The 21,768-nt window shown below is 48.3% G+C and overlaps 1 protein-coding gene across 1 annotated transcript in view; it reads left to right on the forward strand.

Annotated features, from left to right (window-relative positions):
- Positions 1-15,291, forward strand: part of BAZ2A (bromodomain adjacent to zinc finger domain 2A) — a 35,081-nt gene extending 19,790 nt beyond the window's left edge. The window contains exons 7-30 of the mRNA XM_054718953.1: positions 61-537; positions 679-739; positions 1,781-1,889; positions 2,301-2,402; positions 2,572-2,782; positions 6,222-6,322; positions 6,628-6,693; positions 6,875-7,102; positions 7,233-7,487; positions 7,829-8,043; positions 8,322-8,396; positions 8,592-8,772; positions 9,723-9,782; positions 9,981-10,125; positions 10,633-11,285; positions 11,447-11,669; positions 11,787-11,942; positions 12,049-12,200; positions 12,375-12,664; positions 12,750-12,882; positions 12,987-13,133; positions 13,534-13,751; positions 13,868-14,011; positions 14,096-15,291. Coding sequence (XP_054574928.1) covers positions 61-537; positions 679-739; positions 1,781-1,889; positions 2,301-2,402; positions 2,572-2,782; positions 6,222-6,322; positions 6,628-6,693; positions 6,875-7,102; positions 7,233-7,487; positions 7,829-8,043; positions 8,322-8,396; positions 8,592-8,772; positions 9,723-9,782; positions 9,981-10,125; positions 10,633-11,285; positions 11,447-11,669; positions 11,787-11,942; positions 12,049-12,200; positions 12,375-12,664; positions 12,750-12,882; positions 12,987-13,133; positions 13,534-13,751; positions 13,868-14,011; positions 14,096-14,261 — 4,568 coding nt within the window. The 3' untranslated portion in view covers positions 14,262-15,291. The remainder of the gene's footprint in view (positions 1-60; positions 538-678; positions 740-1,780; positions 1,890-2,300; positions 2,403-2,571; positions 2,783-6,221; positions 6,323-6,627; positions 6,694-6,874; positions 7,103-7,232; positions 7,488-7,828; positions 8,044-8,321; positions 8,397-8,591; positions 8,773-9,722; positions 9,783-9,980; positions 10,126-10,632; positions 11,286-11,446; positions 11,670-11,786; positions 11,943-12,048; positions 12,201-12,374; positions 12,665-12,749; positions 12,883-12,986; positions 13,134-13,533; positions 13,752-13,867; positions 14,012-14,095) is intronic.
- The last annotated feature ends 6,477 nt before the right edge of the window (positions 15,292-21,768 follow it).

The raw sequence follows: 21,768 nt of genomic DNA on the forward strand, positions 1-21,768 counted from the left end.
ATTTTATTGTTTTATATGACACCATTTTTCCTTTACCCGTCCTGTCCCTTTGGATTCTAGATAACGGCTTTGACCTGAATAATGGTAGTGATGCAGAACAAGAAATGGAGACTCAGGCGGCTTCAGACTTCCCACCACCTCTGACCCAGCCAGCCCCTGACCGTTCATCCACTATTCAGCTACATCCAACAACCTCACCAGCAGTCTCAGCAACAGCCTCCCCAGCAATCTCCTTGGCAGTTTGTCCAACAGCCTCCCCAGATATCTCTCCAGAAGTCTCCCCAGCAGCCTCCCCGGAAATCTCCCCAGCAGCCTTCCCAACAGTCTCTCCAGCTTCCTCACCAGCCTTCCCACCAATCTCCTCAGAAGTTTCCCTGCCGGCCTCACCAGTGACCTCCCCGAAAGCATCCACCGAGGCTTCCCCTGCAGCTGTCTTCCCAACAGCCTCCCCAGCAAATAAGGACGTGAGCAGCTTCCCTGAAACCACTGCTGACTTGGAAGAGGTCCCTGGAGAAGGAGTAACTACTTCTGCTGGTGGTGAGTGTCCAGATTCTGTTCCATCCCTAGCTGGTTCCAGGAAAAGTTTCTGTTCATGGGGTGTTTAGCCCTTCCCTACTATCCTGTTGTTCCATTATTTTGCTGAATTCTTATTTCAGTATCCCCTATTTTTCTCCCAAGGTGATGTTCTAAGGAGAAGAATTGCTACCCCAGAAGAAGTTCGTCTTCCCCTCCAACATGGGTAAATGCTCTAGTTTGCTACATGTGTTGACTTTGACAAATTTAATGAATGACTCTAGGAAGAGGAGAAGGGAGCTCCTCATCTGAGATGGGGAGGAATGGGCTAGACAAGAGTGGATTAAAGTACAGTTATCTACAATGATAATGTTTCTCATCAGGTTCCTAGGCTTTCCTTCCTCTCTCAGGGTCTGCCTCCCCTCACTTGTTCTTTCCTCATCTTATGGCCACTCAGTTTTTATTCAGAGGGCTACAGTTACTATCATTTCCAAACCCAGGTGGTGACCCTAGGGCTCAGATATTCAAATTAGCTGACTTGTCCTATATGCTTAGAGAATGGCTAGCAGTGAATGGTGTGTGGCTTAGTCCCAATGAATTGGCTTCTTTTTTAAATGTTCTTCAGAGAGGTAAGGGCAAGAACAGTACGTGACCAAAATGAACAAGTCATTTGACACCAAGGGCCTTGTAAGAATCAGTGCCTTCCTGATCTTCCCCACCCCTACCCCTCTAGGCTACTCGTCACCAAGTCTTAGTTCTGCTTAAAGTTTTGAGAGAAAGATAAGGCTTAGGCTTAGAATAATCTATCGCTCAGAACACAGAGTTCTTTACTAAACCATGGCCTTCGGAGTCATTTCATGGAGTCAGCAGTGAGTTTACTCTTCCTCTTTCCTCCCCCATCCTCTGTCGTTTCTGCCTTTATTCTCTTAGGTCTTTATCCTCTCTATTGGAAACCCAGTCATTTACCTGAATGGCATCAGTGATGGGGGTTTCTGGCTGCTCGTATCACTGGCTTTGTAAAAGGAGGAGCGGAGGCCTTTCTGGGCTTGTGCAGGTTGGCCTGTTACTTTCCCCTGAGGCCCTGAGGGCTTTGTAGCACTCAGGCCTGCCATCTAGCCAAGCTTGTATCAGGCTGCGTTTGCATCTACATGCAGTTCTAGTGAGAGAGAAGTGGGGAGGATCATTGCTCAGTGGGCTTGACTCCTGGGTGGCTTGAGAGTGGATAGGGGTGTGACCTGGCGGCAGGGCCCGTGTGCTTCTCTGGCAGGTGGCGGAGAGAGGTGCGAATCAAGAAGGGCAGCCACAGATGGCAGGGGGAGACCTGGTATTATGGTCCCTGTGGGAAGAGGATGAAACAGTTCCCAGAAGTGATCAAGGTAATGTAGCTTTCATGGGCTTTTAAGGGAATATGGATTCCTTTCTTGGGTCCATTGGCAACAGGCTGCCATTGTCTGCTTTGGGGACTGTTCTTATGCTATTGCTGGCCAAAAATTTTGGTAGGGTTATGACTTCATTAATGCCTTTTTTTGTTTGTTTGTTTCATTACTTGTTTTTTTTAGCTATATTTTTATTGCTTTCAGAGAGGGATAGAGAGAGATAGAAACATCAATGTTGAGAGAGAATCATTGATCGGCTGCCTCCTGCAAGCCCCACACTGGGAATCAAGCCTGCAACCCAGCATGTGCCCTGACTGGGAATCGAATCGTGACCTCCTGGTTCATAGGTTGACGTTCAACCACTGAGCCACACTGGCCGGGCATTAATGCCACTTTATCTCTTCCTTCTAGTACCTGAACCGCAACGTGGTACACAGTGTCCGCCGTGAGCACTTCAGCTTCAGTCCCCGTATGCCTGTTGGAGATTTCTTTGAAGAGAGAGACACACCAGAGGTACAGGCACAAGGGTTAAATATACTTTTGTCCCTGAGAAAGGGTTGGTAGATGAGCTGCAGCTTTCTTTCTGTGGGGATTGGAGGGTTCCGGGGCATTGAATGGTTCACAGCTCCAGGAGTCTTGCACTGACTCCCTCCCATTGTAACAGTGTTCCTCATTATCTTAGGGCTTGCGGTGGATACAGCTGTCAGCAGAGGAGATCCCATCTAGGATTCAGGCAATTACTGGGAAACGGGGCCGACCTCGAAACACTGAGAATGCCAAGACCAAGGAAGTTCCCAAGGTGAAACGGGGCCGAGGTCGGCCACCCAAGGTCAAAATCACTGAGCTATTGAATAAGACAGACAACCGCCTCCTAAAGAAACTGGAGGCCCAAGGTACAGTTCTATTTCTCTTTTTTCTTTTCCAATTACGGTTAACATTCTCTCTCTATTTATATACATCTTAATATATTTTTATTGATTTCAGAGAGGAAAGGAGAGGGAGAGATAGAAACATCAATGATGAGAGAGAATCATTGATTGGCTGCTTCCTGCACACCCCACATTGGGGATCAAGCCCACAATCTGGGCATGTGCCCTTGACCGGAAATCAAACCCAGGACCCTTCACTCTGCAGGCCCATGCTCTATCCACTGAGCCAAACCAGCTAGGGCTCAATATTTTTTTGTTAAGTTTTAGGTGTCCAGCATAGTGGTTAGACAATTATATAATTTACTAGAGCCCCGGTGCAAGAAATTCGTGCACAAAGGGGGGTTGTCCCTCAGCCCAGCCTGTACCCTCTCCAATCTGGGAACCCTCAAGGGATGTCCGACTGCCCGTTTAGGCCCGATCCAGGATCGGGTCTAAACGGGCAGTCGGACATCCCTCTCACAATCCAGGACTGCTGGCTCCCAACTGCTTGCCTGCCTGCCTTCCTGATTGCCCCTAACCACTTCTGCCTGCCAGCCTGATCACCCCCTAACCACTCTGCTGCCAGCCTGTTTGCCCCCAACTTTCCTCCTCTGCCAGCCTGGTCACCCCTAACTGCCCTCTCCTGCAGGGTTGATCACCTCCAACTGCCCTCCCTTGCAGGCCTGGTCCTTCTCAACTGCCCTCCCTTGCAGGCCGGGTGCCTCCCAACTGCCCTCTCCTGCTGGCCATCTTGTGGTGGCCATCTTGTGTCCACATGGGGGCAGGATCTTTGACCACATGGGGGCAGCTATATTGTGTGTTGCAGTGATGATCAATCTGCATATTACTCTTTTATTAGATAGGATAGAGGCCTGGTACAGGGGTGGGGGCCAGCTGGTTTGCCCTGAAGGGCCTCCCGGATCAGGTGGGGGTTCCCTTGGGGTGTGGGGCGGCCTGAGCAAGGGGCCTGTGGTGGTTTGCAGGCGGGCCACGCCCCCTGGCAACGCAAGCGGAGGCCCTGGTATCTGGAATTTATTTTCCTTCTACAATTGAAACTTTGTAGCCTGGAGCGGAGCCAAGCCTGGGGCTCCCTCAGGCCAGCAGCCATTTGTGTTGGGGTTATAATTGAAACTTTGTTGCCTTAAGCAGGTGGGCCCGGCCAGGGTGTGCAGAAAGCTTTGCTTCCCTTGTTGCCGGCGGCAACCCTGGCCTGCTCTCTCAAGCTCCATTCTGCCGCCATTTGTTTGAATTTGTTTACCTTCTATAATTGAAACTTTGTAGCTTGAGTGGAGGCTTAGGCCTGGCAATGGCGGGCGGAAAGCTTGGCTTCCTCTGTTACCTAGGAAACCTTGCTCTCTGTGGCTGTAGCCATCTTGGTTTGGGTTAATTTGCATACCCACTCTGGTTGGATGGTGGGCGTGGCTTGTGGGCGTATCATAGGTATGGTCAATTTGCATATTTGTCTATTATTAGATAGGATGAAAAAAATTCTAGTACCCACCTGGCATTGTACATAGTTATTACAATATTATTGACTGTATTCCCCATGCCAGTGATTTTCAACCTTTTTCATCTCTCGGCACACATACATTAATTACTAAAATTCTGTAGCACACCAAAAAATATATTTTTTGCTGATCTGATGAAAAAAATAGGTGTAATTTTGATTCATTCACATCAGACTGCTATTGTTGTATTGGCTGTTGTCATTTTTTAATTTGACAGTCTTAGGGGAACGAGGTCAGTGCCCCTGATTAAATAGTCAGGTATTGCATGTTTTAAAAATTCTTACAGAACACCAGTTGAAAATAGCTGCTCTTTGCTATACTTTACGTCCAAGTGAATATTTGTAACTGTTAGTGGTGTTTCTTACTTTGATATTCTGCTTGCTCTATGAGGTTTCTGAAATCTTGATGAATTGCTAATGGCTGAGTTTCCCAGCATGACTAACATAGTCGGACAGAATGCATCTGCATCCCCCTCCTCCTCCCTGGAAAGCAGCATCAGGGTCCCAGCTCTTTTGTGGTATTTTTTTAACGACTAGTTTCTTCTTGAGTGGCTCTTACTAGTGGAGCTTTGTGCAGTCCCCAAATGTTATGAGAGAAGAGGGCTTTCATGTCCTTTTTACCGTCTTTTCAGCTTCTTGTTTATCTTACTGGTTTGGGTTATATACTCTTACTTTACTCATTGGTGCTATCACGGAGGTTCAGAATTCGTATCTGAATCCAAAAGATAATTGGCACTGTTTTAGTGGGATAAACAGGTAGAAAATGCCTATTATTTTAATAAATATTAACATTTACCCTGATATAATATGAAAAATTTGGAGTCTTCTGACTCCTAACTCAAAAATTTGGAGTCTTCTGACTCCTAACTTCCAGCTCTGCCAGTTTCTGACTGTGTGACCTAGAGCCAGTCACTTATATTTTAATAGATAGAAGCCTATAGTGGTTCATCTGCAGATAGTATCTGTCCAAACTACAGGATTGTTGTACAGATGTGGTAGTGTTTCTTTGCCAGAATAGAATAGGTACTATCATATCAGAAACATCCATTCTAAAACACTCTGTTGTTTGCAGAATCACATTTAATATTCAGTTTTCCAAAGGGGAAGAAATTCAGATCTTTCTATGGAGCAAGGCATAGGAACTGGGCATAAACAACAGCTCTGTCAGTATTGATCTGATTGCACTGAGATGTCCATTACTCGGGCCCTTCTTTCTTGGTTAATCGTTACTTCCAAGTCTGGAGACCACTGTCTTTCCCTGGCAATTTGATTTTCTGTTTCCATTCTCCGCTCTAAAATCAAGTCTGTGGGTTGCTGCCCTTGTCAGATAGCATAGGAGATGGTTAGGCTATGAGGCTCCTCTGCCATCGTGGCCTTTAGGACCCCTTCTTAAGCAATGCAGTCTGTTCCGGAGGCTGGTGCTTCTGGGCCAAAGATACTACTCCCATAGCAGGTGCCTCTTCTACATTGGCCCCCCCAATCCCAACATTTTATTTTGTATACTTAACAACAACAACAACAACAAAAAGCCCTTACCAGTGTGCCTTAGTTGGTTGGTGCATTGCTTCATGCACCAAAAGATTGCCTGTTCAATTCCCGCTCGGCACATGCCTGGGTTGTGGGCTCCATCCCCGGTATGGGCGTGCAGGAGGCAGCTGATCAACGTTTTGCTCTCATATCAATGTTCCCCCATCTTTTCCCCCCTCTCCCTTCCTCTCTCTCTCTAAAAATAAATTTTTAAATCTCTTAAAAATAAATAAAGAAATAAAATAAAATATATCTTTAAAAAACACACACAAAACTTCTAGATTCTCCAGGGAGTTGCTTGGGAAGCCAGCTTTGTGATATGCATATATTGCTCTGAATGCTGGAGATTGGTTTACCTGCTTTACTCTTTATTTTTCTGTCTGCTCACAGAAGCACTGAATGAGGACGATAAAGCAAAGATGAATAAAATCAAGAAGAAGATGAAGCAGAAGGTACAGCGTGGAGAGTGTCAGACTACTACCCAAGGGCAGGTGAGAGACATCAGAGATTACACAATGGGTTAACATTTCCTGTTAACCAGTTCTTTCCTACATCTGGCAACCTCCATATAGCAAGCACACCTTGATTATGTGGAATTTTGAGGGGGCTTGACTTAGAGAATTGGGCTTGTTCAAAATCAATGTGGGCATCTCCAGGGTGAGAGAAAGAATCCATTGCCAACCCCTTATCCCATCTCTCACCTCTCCTCCCCAGCATCCTTGTCTTTTTGGAATCCTAGCCCAAGCAGAGATGCTTTCAGAGTTTGAGGAGAAATGACTTCCCTTATGGTTTACAGGCCAGAAACAAGCGGAAACAAGAGACCAAGAGCTTAAAGCAGAAGGAAGCTAAGAAGAAATCCAAGGTAGGTGCATGTACACACAAGTATAACTTTGAAGTCACCAAACTGATTTTGCAAGACATATATGAGTTGGTCTTTTTTTATAGTTGTTTCTGAGCTCTGGGGTGGGAGGAAGGGGAATAGGGAAGGGTGGTGACTGGAATTTTTATGGCACTGTTGATTCCTCTCTCCCTTGTGTGGATAGGCTGAGAAGGTAAAGACAAAGCAGGAAAAACTGAAGGAAAAGGTCAAGAGGGAGAAGAAGGAGAAGGTGAAAACGAAGGAAAAGGAGGAGGTGGCCAAAGCCAAGCCAGCCTGTAAAGCAGATAAAACACAGGTCATGCAGAGGTGCTTGGAGGAGCGGCAGAGGCAGCAGATGATCTTGGAGGAGATGAAGAAGCCCACAGAGGATATGTGTCTGACTGACCACCAGGTAGCGAGGGGTCCTGGGTCCTGGAGGGGCCAGTTGTGAAGACACTTCGATTAAAGGAAGGACCTCCTAGATACCCAAACTGTTGTCTTCCAGTCTTTGACAGAACTCCCTACCACTTTTATCCTTACAGCCTCTGCCTGACTTCTCACACATCCCTGGTCTGATCCTGCCTAGTGAGGCCTTCTCAGACTGCTTGACCATTGTGGAGTTCCTGCACAGCTTCGGCAAGGTGCTGGGCTTTGATCCTGCCAAAGATATACCTAGTTTAGGGGTCCTGCAAGAGGGACTCCTGTATCAAGGCGACAGCGTGGGCGAGGTGCAAGATCTGCTGGTGCGGCTCCTGAAGGCTGCACTCTACGATCCTGGCTTGCCCTCCCACTGTCAGGTGAGGTCCTTTCCAAGGCAGCTGCTTTCTCTTTAAGTTAAACATACGCAAGCCCCTCCCTAAAGTGATCGGGACAAATGAAGAGAGATATAATTTGTTTCCCTTGTATTCTTTCCTTCTGTTTCATTTTCCTTCCTGACCTCCCTCTGCTCATTTTGTTCATTTTTCTTTTACTGCTTTTCTTTTGCACCTTTCCTTTGTCCTCTCTCATCTTGTCCTAGCAATTTTCATTCTTTTCCTATCTTAACCCCAGTTCTCCTCTGTATTTTCCTCTTCCAGATTCATGCAACTTGAGTTGTTCTCTTTCTCTCTTAACTTCCATCATGTTCTCCTCCAAACAGTCCTTAAAGATCTTGGGGGAAAAGGTGTCGGAGATCCCACTGACGAGAGACAATGTATCTGAGATCCTGCGCTGCTTCCTCATGGCATATGGAGTGGAGCCAGTCCTCTGTGACAGCCTGCGCACCCAGCCTTTTCAGGCCCAGCCACCCCAACAGAAAGCTGCTGTCCTGGCCTTCCTTGTACATGAGCTCAATGGCTCTACCCTCATCATCAAGTGAGGAGCAGGGGTGGGGACGGTTATTGTATGCCTGGGTCAGAAATGGACAGGGAGGGGTTCAGCCATCTAGAGTCCTAGGTGATGTGTATCCACTGCCAGGCTTTGGAGGTGCTGGAGTGGCCTGGAACTGAATCTTGGTGCCTTCCCCAGAGCACCTAAGCCTTCCTCTGCCATTTGTTCAACCCAGGCTTTAGGCTGCAGCCCCCTTTCCCTTGAGCTTCCCTTTGTGTGTGCTGCCAGTTTACCTCACAATCCTGTTCCCTTTTCTCCTGCAGTGAGATTGACAAGACTCTGGAGAGTATGTCCAACTACAGGAAAAACAAGTGGATTGTAGAAGGCCGGCTCCGGAGGTAGGGAAAGGACAGAGGGGGGGAGGGTCCAGAGAGAGAAAGGGGGAAGCTTAGCCAGGACTTTTGCCCAGAATTTGATGCTTCTAAGTCCCTCCCCTGAGGTTGGAACCTTACCCCGGGACTCAGGATTCCAGGTATCCCTTTTGTGGTAATATCACATTCCTCACCATAGTTTTCCTTAATCTCTATTTCAAGACTGAAAACTGCTCTGGCCAAGCGAACTGGGCGGACTGAAGTAGAGATGCAGGGGCTAGAGGAAGGCCTAGGGCGGAGGCGCAGCTCTCGGATCATGGAGGAGACTAGTGGCATGGAAGAGGAAGAAGAGGAGGAGAGTACAGCAGCTGTCCATGGCCGTAGGGGTCGAAGAGATGGAGAGGTACTAGCCTCAGACCAAGGAATATTGGAGTTGGGAAATGGAATATAGTTGACCCTTAAACAACACGGGTTTGCACTGTGCGGGTCCACTTTCACGCGGATTTGGCTCAGTGGATAGAGCATCAGCCAGTGGACCAAGGGGTCACGGGTTTGATTCCGGTCAAGGGCACATACTGTGGTTGCAAGCTCCTCCCTGGCCCAGGCCCTGGTCAGGGCTCGTGCAGGAAGCAACCAATTGATGTGTTTCCCTCACATCAATGTTTCTCTCTTTTCCTCTCTCTTCCTCTCTCCCTAAAAAATGGGAAAATATCCTCAGGTGAAGAGTAACAATAATAATAAAATAAATAAATAAACAACAGCCAGCCTTCCATATACATGGGTTTTATATCTACGGATTCAGCCAACTTTGGATTGAAAAAATACATATTTTCAGTCCGTGGTTGGGAGTCTGAGTGTATACGTTATTTTACATGAGAGACTTGATCATCTGTGGATTTTGATATCTGTAGGGCATCCTGAAAACAATCCCCTGCAGATACCAAGGAACAATTGTAGTTTAGTTTTGGGGGAGTAAAAAATTATATGTGAATTTTTTTACTGGGAAGGGAGGGTGTCAACATTTTTTTGGTTTTTAATCCTCATCTGAGGATATTTTTCCATTGATTTTTAGAGACAGTGGAAGGGACAAGGAGAGACAGAGAGAGACACATCAATTGGTTGCCTCCCACATGAGCCCTGACAAGGGCCAGGTACATGCAACCGAGGTACATGCCCTTGACTGGAATCGAACCTGGGACCCTTCAGTCCATGGGCCGATGCTCTTTCCTCTGGGCCAAGCCGGCTAGGTCTGGGTGTCAGCATTTTTAGCCTGTCATTATTCAAGGGTGAAATGCATTTCTCTTTTTTAAATCTGATCATTCTTTTTCTCTTGTCCACTTGTTTCTTCTCCAGGTTGATGTCACAGCATCTAGCATCCCAGAGCTAGAACGCCAGATAGAAAAACTCAACAAGGTATTATGCTTCTAACCTCCCAGGAGCTGGAGATAGAGGCTGGGCGAGGATTGATCACCTTAAGAGTTGGGCCCAGATGGTATCAATTTTATAGGGAAGCTGAGAACTAATGCTCTTCTCCCATATACTGAATGAAATCACCACTGTCACTCTGGAAATAAGTTTTTTATTCATCTTCCTTTTCCATTGTCTACCCAGCGTCAGCTCTTCTTTCGAAAAAAGTTGCTTCACTCATCCCAGATGCTTCGGGCATTCTCCTTGGGTCAGGACCGTTACAGACGCAGCTACTGGGTGTTGCCCTATTTGGCTGGTATCTTTGTGGAAGGAACAGAGGGGAGCTTAGGTAGGTGTGTCATGGGAGCCTGAATTGAGACCTATTGAACAAAAGTTCAGTAATTTCTTTGCCTAGTCACTTAGGTGTCTTTCATTTTATGAGAAATCAGTATTCCATAGTGGTTAAGAGCATAGGCTGTGGAGGAAGACCGCCTGTGCACCTGCTCTGCCATTTACCAGCTGTATACTTTGGTTTCCTAATTTATCAAATGGAGATGATAATAGTATATATATTTCATAGGAGTATTGAGAGGTTTAAAATGAGTTTATGTTCTTAGATTAGAGCTTGATACATCTAAGTTGGTTCTTCATAAATGTTAGCTTACAGTTATACTGCTGCTGATTACTTGGGAGAATAGTATTTCCTTCCCAGATACTATGTTCATTGGCATATAAGTTCCAGTAGAATCTCATTAAGACCAAGAGAAAACGAAAGTGTATATCTTGCATCTATACACCCTTTTTCTTTCCTCTTATATATCAGTGTATGTCTTAAGCTCTTTACTTTTCTTTACAGTTCCTGAGGATATGATAAAGCAGGAAACTGACTCCTTAAAAGTGGCCTCCCACTCAGCGCCCAGCCCAGCCCCCTTTTCTCTGAAGAGGGAATTAGCTGGCTCCAGCACCTCTGCCAGTTCTCCTGCCCGGGCCCGAGGCCGACCTCGGAAAACTAAGCCTGAGTCTATGCAACCTAGGCACCTTAAATCTCCTGTCAGCTGTCAGGCTTCAGAAGAGCCCCAAGTCCAACTTCAGCCCGAGACTCAACCCTACCCTCCACTTGAGGCTTATGCCCAACCCCAGCTTCAGTCCCAACCTCTAACCCATAATGGGTTCCTGGAGCCAGAAGGCTCCCTTTTGTCTCTGGGTCAGAGCCAGCATGACCTCAGCCAGTCAGCCTTCCTGTCTTGGCTGAGCCAGACTCAGAGCCACGGCTCCCTGCTGAGCAGCTCAGTCCTCACACCTGATAGCAGCCCTGGAAAACTGGATCCGACCACATCACAGCCTCTGGAGGAGCCAGAGTCTGAAGAGGCAGAATCCAGCCCTGACTCTCAAACCCCCTGGTGTAACTTCTCAGCCCAGATGCTCTGCAATGCTGCCCCTACACCACCCCCTGCAGTTTCTGAGGACCAGTCCACTCCCTCCCCTCAGCTACCTATCTCCTCCAAGCCAGTAAGTAGCCAGAATTAGTGGTGTGCATTTGACTTCCTCTTGCCACAGGCTCCATTGCCTGGCTGTGGACTGTTGCTAAGATTGGGGGAAGGGATAGGTAGCCATTAGGGTCCTATAAACATGAAAAAACCCTCATCCCCTATGTTTCATCTCATGCCCAGGTGAACAGACCCAGTGCTGCCAGCCCCTGTTCTCCAGTGCAGCGCTCTTCCACCCCCTTGCCTGGGGTGGCTCCTAAGAGGCGAACAGGAGACCCTGGCGAAACACCACAGAGTCCCAAAGGGCTGGGACAACCAAAACGGAGAGGGAGACCTCCCAGCAAGTTCTTCAAACAGGTGGAACAGCGTTACCTAAACCAGCTGACAGCCCAGCCTGTTCCTCCTGGTGAGCGACCTTGGGGTGCAGTGGGGGTAATAGTACAGGCAGGAGTGGTGTCAGATGTGGGCTGTGTGGTTCATGCTGGTTCCCACCCCAACCCACATACATACGTTCTGTCCACAGAGATGTGCTCAGGCTGGTGGTGGATCCGAGATCCTGAGACATTGGATGCCACGCTCAAGGCCCTGCACCCACGAGGCATCCGGGAGAAGGCCCTTCACAAACACCTCACTAAGCACAGGGACTTCTTGAAGGAAGTCTGCCTGCGGCCCTTAACTGGTAAGATGCGTGGACCCAGCCTGAGCTCCAGAGCCCAGGGCAAATGCTGAGTTGCTGCTGCGGACAATGGCCTGGTGGCCTTTCACTCTGTCTTCTGTCTTCTCAGATTCCATCTTTGAGCCCAGTCAGTTATCTGCTTTTCAAGAAGGGATGATGAGCTGGTCCCCCAAAGAGAAGACGTATGAGACAGACCTGGCTGTGCTGCAGGGGGTAGAGGAGCTGGAACAGCGGGTCATCCTGTCTGACCTGCAGATTCGGGTACATGGGCTGGCACTGGGCAGGGGGTTGTTGAAGGGAGGGCGTTACTCCCTTGGGAAGAATCCGTGGGTCTCTCTTTCATAAGTGATCTCCCGTGACCTTAATGGGTCACGTTTTTCTTTATGCTTAATTTTCTTTACAAGGAAGAGTTTTATCCCTCTCTCCTACCTGCAGGGCTGGACATGTCCTAGCCCAGACTCTATTCGCGAAGACTTGGCCTACTGTGAGCATCTGCCTGACTCCCAGGAGGATATCACCTGGAGAGGTCGAGGCAGGGAAGGACTCGCGCCCCAGCGTAAAACCACCAACCCTCTGGACCTGGCTGTGATGCGCCTGGCCGCCCTGGAGCAGAATGTGGAGCGGCGGTACCTACGGGAGCCCCTCTGGCCCGCTCATGAGGTTGTGCTAGAGAAGGCCCTGCTCAGCACACCCGGTGCTGCCCCTCAGGGCACCGCTGCAGAGATGTGAGTGACCCCACCCCGTCCTGGGTCTTGGGAAAGAAGTTTAATGGGTTCTACTCATCCAGAGATCATCACTTTCTCCCTCCAGATCATATGAGATCACCCCTCGCATTCGGGCCTGGCGCCAGACACTTGAGCGGTGTCGGAGTGCAGCGCAGGTGTGCTTGTGCCTGGGCCAGCTGGAGAGGTCCATTGCCTGGGAGAAGTCCGTCAACAAAGTGGTAAGAGGCTGGGAGAGCCTGGGAAGGCTGGGGAGCCAGTCAGCGCAAGTGGGTGGGGTCACCAGCAGGAGGGCTCACCCTGCCTTCTCACAACCTTGGTCTAGACCTGTCTGGTGTGCCGGAAAGGTGACAACGATGAGTTTCTTCTGCTTTGTGACGGGTGTGACCGTGGCTGCCACATATACTGCCATCGGCCCAAGATGGAAACTGTTCCAGAGGGTGATTGGTTCTGTGCTGTCTGTTTGGCCCAGGTAAGCCTTCTGCTCTCTCATTCCCACCCCTAAGCAGAAGTCAGAGATTTTCTTTCTCATCCTATTGACTACCAACCCTACAAATACCACTTTTCCCCACGCTGCAATCTGTCGTTGGGAAGATCTTCTGACTAAGTGCTCAGAGACCTTGGGTTCCTGAGTTCTGTTCCTCCTTTGGACAAGCCACTTAGATTTTATAGCCTCACTTGCTTTCTTCTGTAAAGTGGGAGTGATTACCTACTGTATTGGGTTGGGTGGATAAATTCCCATGCTGCCTTATGTGTGAAAGTATTGGGAAGCTTCTTGATCACACTTAGACATGTAGGAATTGTAATGAACTCTGGAGGGCAAGCAGAGTACATCTTCAGATGTTGCTGATCTCATCTTTTTCTACTCGTAGCAGGTAGAAGGAGAATTCACTCAGAAGCCTGGCTTCCCAAAAAGAGGCCAGAAGCGGAAAAGTACTTATGTGCTGAACTTCCCGGAGGGTGATGGCCGCCAGCGCCGTGTGCTGTCGAGGGGCCGAGAAAGCCCAGCAGTGCCTCGGTACTCGGAGGAAGGGCTGTCCCCGTCGAAGCGGCGTCGGCGGAACCATCACAGTGATCTCACATTTTGCGAGTGAGTTGGGTGAATTCTGGGGACATTTGGCATCCTACCTTTACCAGAGTGAAAGGCTGGGAGGGTCAGTGTATTTGCTTCCTGAGATGCAGCCATCACTGTCTCTTTAATGGTAGGATTATCTTGATGGAGATGGAGTCCCATGATGCAGCCTGGCCTTTTCTGGAGCCTGTGAACCCACGTTTGGTGAGTGGGTACCGGCGCATTATCAAAAACCCCATGGATTTTTCCACCATGCGGGAGCGGCTGCTCCGAGGAGGGTGAGTAGACATCAGCACCTCTCCTGATTCCTCTGTTACTGCTCTAACTCCTACCCACTCACAGCTTGGCCTCCCCCTGCGCAGGTACACCAGCTCGGAGGAGTTTGCGGCTGATGCGCTTCTGGTCTTTGACAACTGCCAGACCTTCAATGAGGATGACTCTGAAGTGGGAAAGGCTGGGCACATCATGCGACGCTTCTTTGAGAGCCGCTGGGAGGAGTTTTATCAGGGAAAACAGGCCGATCTGTGAGGCAGAGGCGGTGGGAGTCACTGTGGCCTCTCCCCGCGCCTCCAAACAAAAACCTGCCATTCTCACCTGCTGACGCTGCCCTGGGTCTCGACTCAAATCTGAGATATATATATGTATATGTATATATATGTACATATATATATACATGTCTGATATTTGACTCCACCTTTGGCAGCACCCTACATCCTCTTATCCCTGTACCCCTTCTCCCTTTCCTCCTCTTGCTCCTCAAATAAGAGGGGCAGAAATGAGGTCCTTCTGGGCTGAAAGCCAAAAAAAGAAAGAAAAAAATAATTTTTCCTTTCTGTTTTATTTCCTAATTAAAAATGAGGAGGAGGAAAGAAGTCCCTACTTCCTCCCCCAGCTCCCTCTCCTTCCCTGTGCACGCCCCAGCATTCTGGGGCTATTTAACAATAGCAATAGTTCTAGTGAATGTGTGAAACCGAGAAACACTCTGTACTGTGTGTGGACCCGCAGTGACGGCCAGTAAAGTGGACTTAATTCCCAAGTGTGTCGAGCCGGACACCGGGCCCTGAACATGCTGCTTCCATGTTCAGTCCCTTCCTTGCTTCTCACTTTCTCTCAGTTTTTCACCTTCCCTCCCCTACCCCCTTTCAGATTTTCTGTCATCCAATAATGTAAGACTATCGTGTACGGGTTCCTTCATTCTTTTCCAAATCTTTTTCCCTTCAAAGGAAAAAAATGTTCAGAGGTCCCTGTCTTTCTGTCCTCATCTTCGGCCAATAGCTATCCCCTCTCTCATGTGTTGGATGCTCCTCACATGCCGAGTTTCTAGCCTCTTCTGAAACTCAGCTGAGAGAGGACAGGGAGGCACCCTGGACCCTGGGCCTTGCAGCCTCCTACCCCACCTATTACCCTAACCTCCCTCTTGGGAACTCCTCAGGGACAACTACTGCTGAGTTTGGGCGCACCCCAAGATGGAGGCCAGGTAGCAATCTACTGGCCTGAGAGGTGTGTGTGTGTGTGTGTGTGTGTGTGTGTGTGTGTGTGTGTGAGAGAGAGAGAGAGAGAGAGAGAGAGAGAGAAAAGAGAAAGAGAAGAGAGAGAGGACACTGTTAATTGTGCCCCTGTATTGTTTGAAGGCATCCATTCAATTTCCTCAACTATCTGTTTTTATTCCCATCTTTCCCATTGTTTCAAACCATCATATTTTTGTCTTTGGGAAACCACAGGAACAGTTTTCTGGGTGCAAGGCTGTGGCTCTTCTCTCTCTCCCAGTCATTTCTGTTCCAGCCTCTAAACTGTGCAATCTTTCAGCAGGAACTCCCTCTCCTTTCAGTAGCATTGAGTCTTAAGCTTTTGCAGGGAGAGGGGTAGAACTGGATTTTTCCTAATCCCGTGAGCTTCTGGGGATTTAGTTGTGCTTTCCTTCCTTTATCTACTCCCTACCCCAGGACCCTTCCCTGCAGCAGAGAACCTGGAGCACAAAGAGTAGGAGGAGGGGTTTTGGGTCCACTGCCCTCCATGTGACTATGTTCAAGTTAAGTCCCAACGTGTGAGAGGAAAGCTGCGAGCTCCCAGCTGTAGCCATGGGGCCCAGCCCCCTGCTTTCCTGCTCAGCAGAGCCCCTCCCATCAGAAATTACGGGTACTTGCACTGGGGAGGTGGCTGCTGGCTGGCCCAAGCAGAGAGCTAAGGCACCCAGGAAGTGTTCCATTGGGAGAGGGTGCCAGGTGGGGTGGAGCATTCCTTGTACTTCTGGCAGCACTGAATAGCCACGGGGGGGGGCGGGCAGTGTAGGTCCCGGGGCAGCCCTTTCTTATTCCTTTATGCCCCTTCTCCCCCATAGCCTATTTCTAAAGTCGCCTTTTCTGTCAGATAAACCTCAAAACCTTTAATTTTATTCGAGATTTTTTTTTGCTTTTAAATAAGAGGTGGATTGAAGAATATTTGAATTGACTTTATATTATGCATAAATATTTATATTTTATCTAAATAACTGTGCTGTAACAAAACTTTGTGTTAGTCAAACGTTTGAAACTGTTATAGTTGGGGCTCTTCTTTTTCCCCCATAGCAGTTTTCCCCGGTATAAAATGTACTAGAGTAATCTTATTGTTGGAGGCAAGGTGGACAGGGGAGTGAAACCTCAATTGTTCCTACTTTGTGTTCCTCTCCCAGCTCCATCTCTTTCCCTAGGGACCAGGCACTCTTAAGGTGGGGTGGAGTCCCAGCCTCAGTTTGAAGTGTGGGGGCTGTGGGGGGGGCAGGTAGGTCATGATCAAAGGGGCCATTTCTCACTTTTCTTTCCTCCTCTTCACTGCCCCTTGAGCTAGGTGGGTTTTCTCTTGATAAATAAGAGTGTTTGGTAGGGAAGGCAGGTTAAAAACAAACAAACTCACCCCCTACTCCTGTGTTTCCCCTCCCCCTATCAGTCTGGTAACAGGAAGAAACCACACCATCAACATCAACAAGTTTCCACGTTCCTTTTACATCAAAAGGGACTTGACTTTTTATATAACCAAATGTGGTGTTTTAGTGACTTTTTGATAATGTACAGTTTTTTGTGAATTTAAATTTATTTCTTTCTATATTTTTAGGACCAACCTCATTTTTAATAAGGGTTAAAAAAAGAAAAAAAAGTCTAGAGGAAAAAAACTCCTGTTTTTGCCATGTGATGTTCCACAAGTGCAGCTGTAGAAAAGTGCTTGTCAGTTGAATAAAAACCACATTTGATAGAGATTCAAAAGACTCTGTGTATTTATCTTCCCTTCAGCATAGGTTCTCACGTTTGCCTGAAGGGGAGCACAAGGTGTTAGGGTGTGTATGGCTGGTTTGGTGTAGGAGACAGCAGGCAGGACAGCGGTATGGTCTTACTCTTCCAAGGTTCATCCCAAACCTCCAGGCTTGGCCCTTCCTGTACTAGAGGTAATCCCAGAGCAGAATGTCCGCCCCTGTGGTCACACGGGATCCTGGTGCCTCTGGCCAAGGTGCTGGAGCAACATGGGATTGGGTGTGCCTGGCTCCTGCCTTGGGAGACGTGGCTTTGGCCTCCGAAGCTGCCACCTGTATTCCCACGGTAGCAAGTACGGGCGCGTCACCAACTTCCCAGCGTCCCCCCCTGGATAAGACACCTGGAGGTAGATGTTTGTGTTTTATATTTTATTTAAAAACAAAGGTTGAAATGAGACAAAATGAAGCTCTCCTAAATTGTAGGAAAGGAACATGAGAATACCCAAGGTCAGAAAAGGAAGAATAAGCTAAATGGGTGGCACAGGCATAGACATGGGAAGAGTATAAAACTACAAGCCTCTGGATAGAGAGAAGCTGTGTTCGAGTAGAAATGAAGCTTTTTTCCTGTCCAGGGTGCTAAGTGCATACAGGAGAGCACTCACCACCCAAAAAGTGTGTGTTGGGGGACAGGACACCAGTAGTGGGGAGAAGACTTGCTTTACTCGGGCTGGAAAACCTTACTACCCTCCAGGCTACAAGTTTTATTTTGGTGAACCCTCTAAACTACATGGAATAAGATGGGAGAACAGTCTATTCACAAATGCCCTCTTTGGTGCTTGCTTACCTTCTCAGCTACATGGCAGCCGCTGGCCAAGGCACCCCGAGTTCTGAGCTCTGCTCTATCGAATGTTGTGTTCCTGGGCCAGGCTGCATTACACTCCCCCCTGGCCTACACAGCAAGACGGAAGGGAGCGTTGACACTGTTCTAGGGTGACCAGAAACAACCAAAAGAAGGTTTGCACTTGGATCATGGACCATTTCTAGGCCCCAGCTTCCTAACCCTCATGAAGGTAAGAACAGAGTAGAGGAAAGTAGGTATTAGCCTTGGTTCCTCCTAAGAAAGGAAGGGGGAAAGCTGAGTAAATGTGAGTCCTGTTAATGCTTGGAAGGACCTAAAATGTAGGTAAGCACAGAAATGGAGTAGTTGGCTTAAGAGGGAATTGGGAAGAATCGGTATGACAAGGCACAAGATTTGGGTTGGCTTTCATAACACCCACCCTTTTGCTCTGAAGCTAGTCTATCAGAGCCGGGGGGGGTAAGTTTAGACCTGATTTCCCCATCCAAGTTTATTGCTCTTGGAAAAGGTCAAAGTGCAATGCTGCTGCTCTCCCAGAGGTGGAGCACAGGTGGAGAGCAACAGTGACTTATTTTTTTCTAGAAAACTAGATCTCTGTCCAGGACCCCACAGCATTCGGTTCCAGCAAGGCCTTACAGCACCTTGTGCTGCGAAGTACCAACCCACATGGAGGCCGCAAGGGGCTGACCCTGAAGCAGCAGGGAGTGAGCATTGCAGGCACGGAGGGGGTGAAAGAGTTCACTGGTCCCTAAGTTAGAAACGGAAAAGAAATGAAACTGGGCTGCAGTGGCCCCACCCCGGGATGGCCTGTGGCACAGGAAGGTCGAGTTTTCACCCTCAACGCAAATTAATGTCTTCCTACAACCCCTACTTATTATAAAAGCTATTCCTGCTTCAGAGCCACCAGGCTTTCAAGTCTGGGCAGCTCTTCAAATTCTTTGGTTAAAAAATAACGTTTATCCCCATCATCATTCCCACATCTTCCCTAACCTTACCCTCCAAAAGTCCATAATCAGACGGGGGTCTGTATCATCTCAGCGTAAAAGGGGCAGTAATAACACTGGCATGAGATGGGACAGGCAGGCTTTGAGCCTAGTAAATAACAAGGTCATTTGAGGAAGTGTCTTGAGGATGTTCTATTTGAAAACAAAAATACAAGGTGTTAAAATATTTTAAGAATGTTATGAGCATCTATAATATGGAGGTGAGATGTGACATGCAGATAAACTATTATCTGGGCTCTATGAAGACAATTCAGAATCACTAGGCAGTAGTGTTTAAAGAGCCCAGGCCTAGGTTGTGAATTTGAAGGCTCCCCTACAATTCCCCTGCCACCAGTAGGCTATTTCACACAAAAAAGTGTCACTTATTCCTCCCCTCTCCTTTATGCAATCACTCACCCATGTTTGAACTGTTTGAAATGAATTAACAGCCCTAGCCAGTTTGGCTTGGATAGAGCATCAGCCTCAAGACTGAAGAATCCCAGGTTCGATTCCGGCCAAGGGCATGTACCTTTTTTTAAAAATATATTTTATTGATTTTTTACAGAGAGGAAGGGAGAGAGAGAGCTAGAAACATTGATGAGAGAGAAACATCGACCAGCTGCCTCCTGCACATCCCCCACCGGGGATGTGCCCACAACCAATGTACATGCCCTTGACCGGAATCGAACCTGGGACCTTTCAGTCTGCAGACCGACGCTCTATCCACTGAGCCAAACCGGTTTTGGCGAGTATGTACCTTGGTTGCAGGCTCCTCCCCAGCCCAGACCCTGGCCAGGGCCTGTGCTGGAGGCAACCAATTGATGTGTTTCTCTCACATCGATGTTTCTGTCTTTCCCTCTCCCACTCTTTCTAAAAATAAATGGGCGTGGGGAGGGGATGAACTAACAACTAGAAGAAAATATGAGGTAACCCCAAAAAACACTAAAAAGAAATTCCCAACTAGCCGGTTTGGCTTAGTGGATAGAGCATCAGCCTGTGGACTGAAGGGTCCTGGGTTCGATTCTGATCAAGGGCACATGCCTGGGTAGCAGGCTCATCCGTAGTAGGGGGCATGCAGGAGGCAGCCGATTGATGATTCTCTCATCATGTTTCTATCTCTCTTTCCCCCTCCCTTCCTCTCTGAAATCAATAAAAATATGTTTTTTAAAATTCCATAGTGCCACTAATAACTACAACAATAACTTCAGGCTCTCCATACTTCCCATGCCCAACCAAACCTGCCCAAACCAGAAACACTCAAAACTTCATTAAGTAGACGCACATGAGAACACACAAAAGGTAATTTCAGAATTTAAAACGAAGTCACAGACATTTAAACTTTTTTTTTTTTTAATCCAGAGAAAGTAGAATCAGGAGTTCTGGGAGGCAGAGGAGGGGCAGTAGAGACAGCAACTGTTTCCATGTGTAAAAGGTCCCCACTGCACTGAACCTCAGTAAGCTTCTCCAAGCTACTATCGAATGAGCAGGAGCCCAGGGTTGTTTTCTCTTTCTTCAGGACCACAGACAAGACATCTATAGTGTACTTTCCCTAAGTAGGAAATGCCCAGCTAAACCCTTCTAAAAGGTTATTGAACTTGGGCTGTTTTACGTTGGATCAGCCCTTCCTGAGGTTGGAAGCACCCATGAGAAATTAATACTGGCAGTTTTGACCTTTACACTTTATATCCTACCCATTGCCCCCTCTCCCCCATTTACCCCCAGGATGTACAAAAGGACAATCTAAGGGTAGGGAACATTTGGACTCCCAATTCTGGGATGGGTGGGAGGGGAAGGAAAGCTGGGCCCCATATAGCTTCTTCCCGCCCTCCCCCCCCCCCCCCCCCCCCCCCCCGCATCATATCCTTCCTCTCCTTATGGCCAGCCTAATGAACACTCTCCATTCCCCGTCATTTGACCTTCAGTCCGATTATCTGGTGGAAAGGCGCCTGACCTTGCAGTGCAGGAGAGCAGAGCTTTCCTTTCAGTGCATAAGGGAGGGACTGGGAGCAGATGGGTGCGGGATTGTGCTTCCTGGATGTGTAAATGTTTTCTCCTCTGTCTCCATGTGCATAGGGTGAGGACTTGCAGAGGAGCTGGGGTTCAAGAGAGAATATAGGCTTTTTTTAAGTACTCGTAAAAAAATAAAACTCCCGATATTGTGAATGATGAGATGGGATTTACTGTCCTTTTCTATCCTACCTCCCTGTTGTCTTTCCACAAAAAGGAAAATGACTGGGTCCCTGGCAAAGGGTCCCAAACACACCAGTGCAGGACAGGTTGCCCTGGCCAGTGACAGAGAGCTTTGTCCTTTCTCACCCTGCACGGCACACACACCCAACAGCCCCCACCGTGATCCCTCTGGATGTGTGTGTGCAGAACAGCACGGCCTTTCAAGGGTATGCAGAGCTGTCAAAGGTCAAAGCCCGAGGAAACGTCCAGGACCCCATTTGTCACTTTCCACGAGTTGCCTGAGTGTCAAAAGGCAATGTGCGGCCAGGGTTGGAGTGGGGACTTACCAACTGCTCTGATCAGGAGGCAGGACTACACTGTCTCCATCAAGGTTTCTCATCAACCTTGGCTCTACCGACGACGTCTGGGCCAGACGGTCCTTTGTTGGGGTGTTGAGGCTGTCCTGTGCTCTGTAGAATGGTTAGCAGCATCCCTGTGTCTAGCCACTAGGTGCCAGTAGCACACAACCTCTACCCGCAGGCTGGCCCGTGAGAAGCGCCTCCAGGGAAGGCCAAATGGTCTCCTTTAACACCACCAGCCTGGAGTGAAGCGAGGAATCTTCCACAGGGGAAGGAGCCCAGGTGGATCCAACCAGGTCACGACTACAAAGGCCCCAGCACAGCAACGTGCGATGGGGAAGAGAGGGACCCCTGGGGCCCAGAGGAGAGAAGAACAACCTCCAGGAAGCAGAGAAGCTGTCGCTAGAGAAGACACTTCTTCAGAGGGTGTTAGCCTGGCAGGGAGAAG

Source organism: Eptesicus fuscus, chromosome 7 (assembly GCF_027574615.1).
Source record: "Eptesicus fuscus isolate TK198812 chromosome 7, DD_ASM_mEF_20220401, whole genome shotgun sequence".
In the NCBI taxonomy this organism is placed as follows: Eukaryota; Metazoa; Chordata; class Mammalia; order Chiroptera; family Vespertilionidae; genus Eptesicus; species Eptesicus fuscus.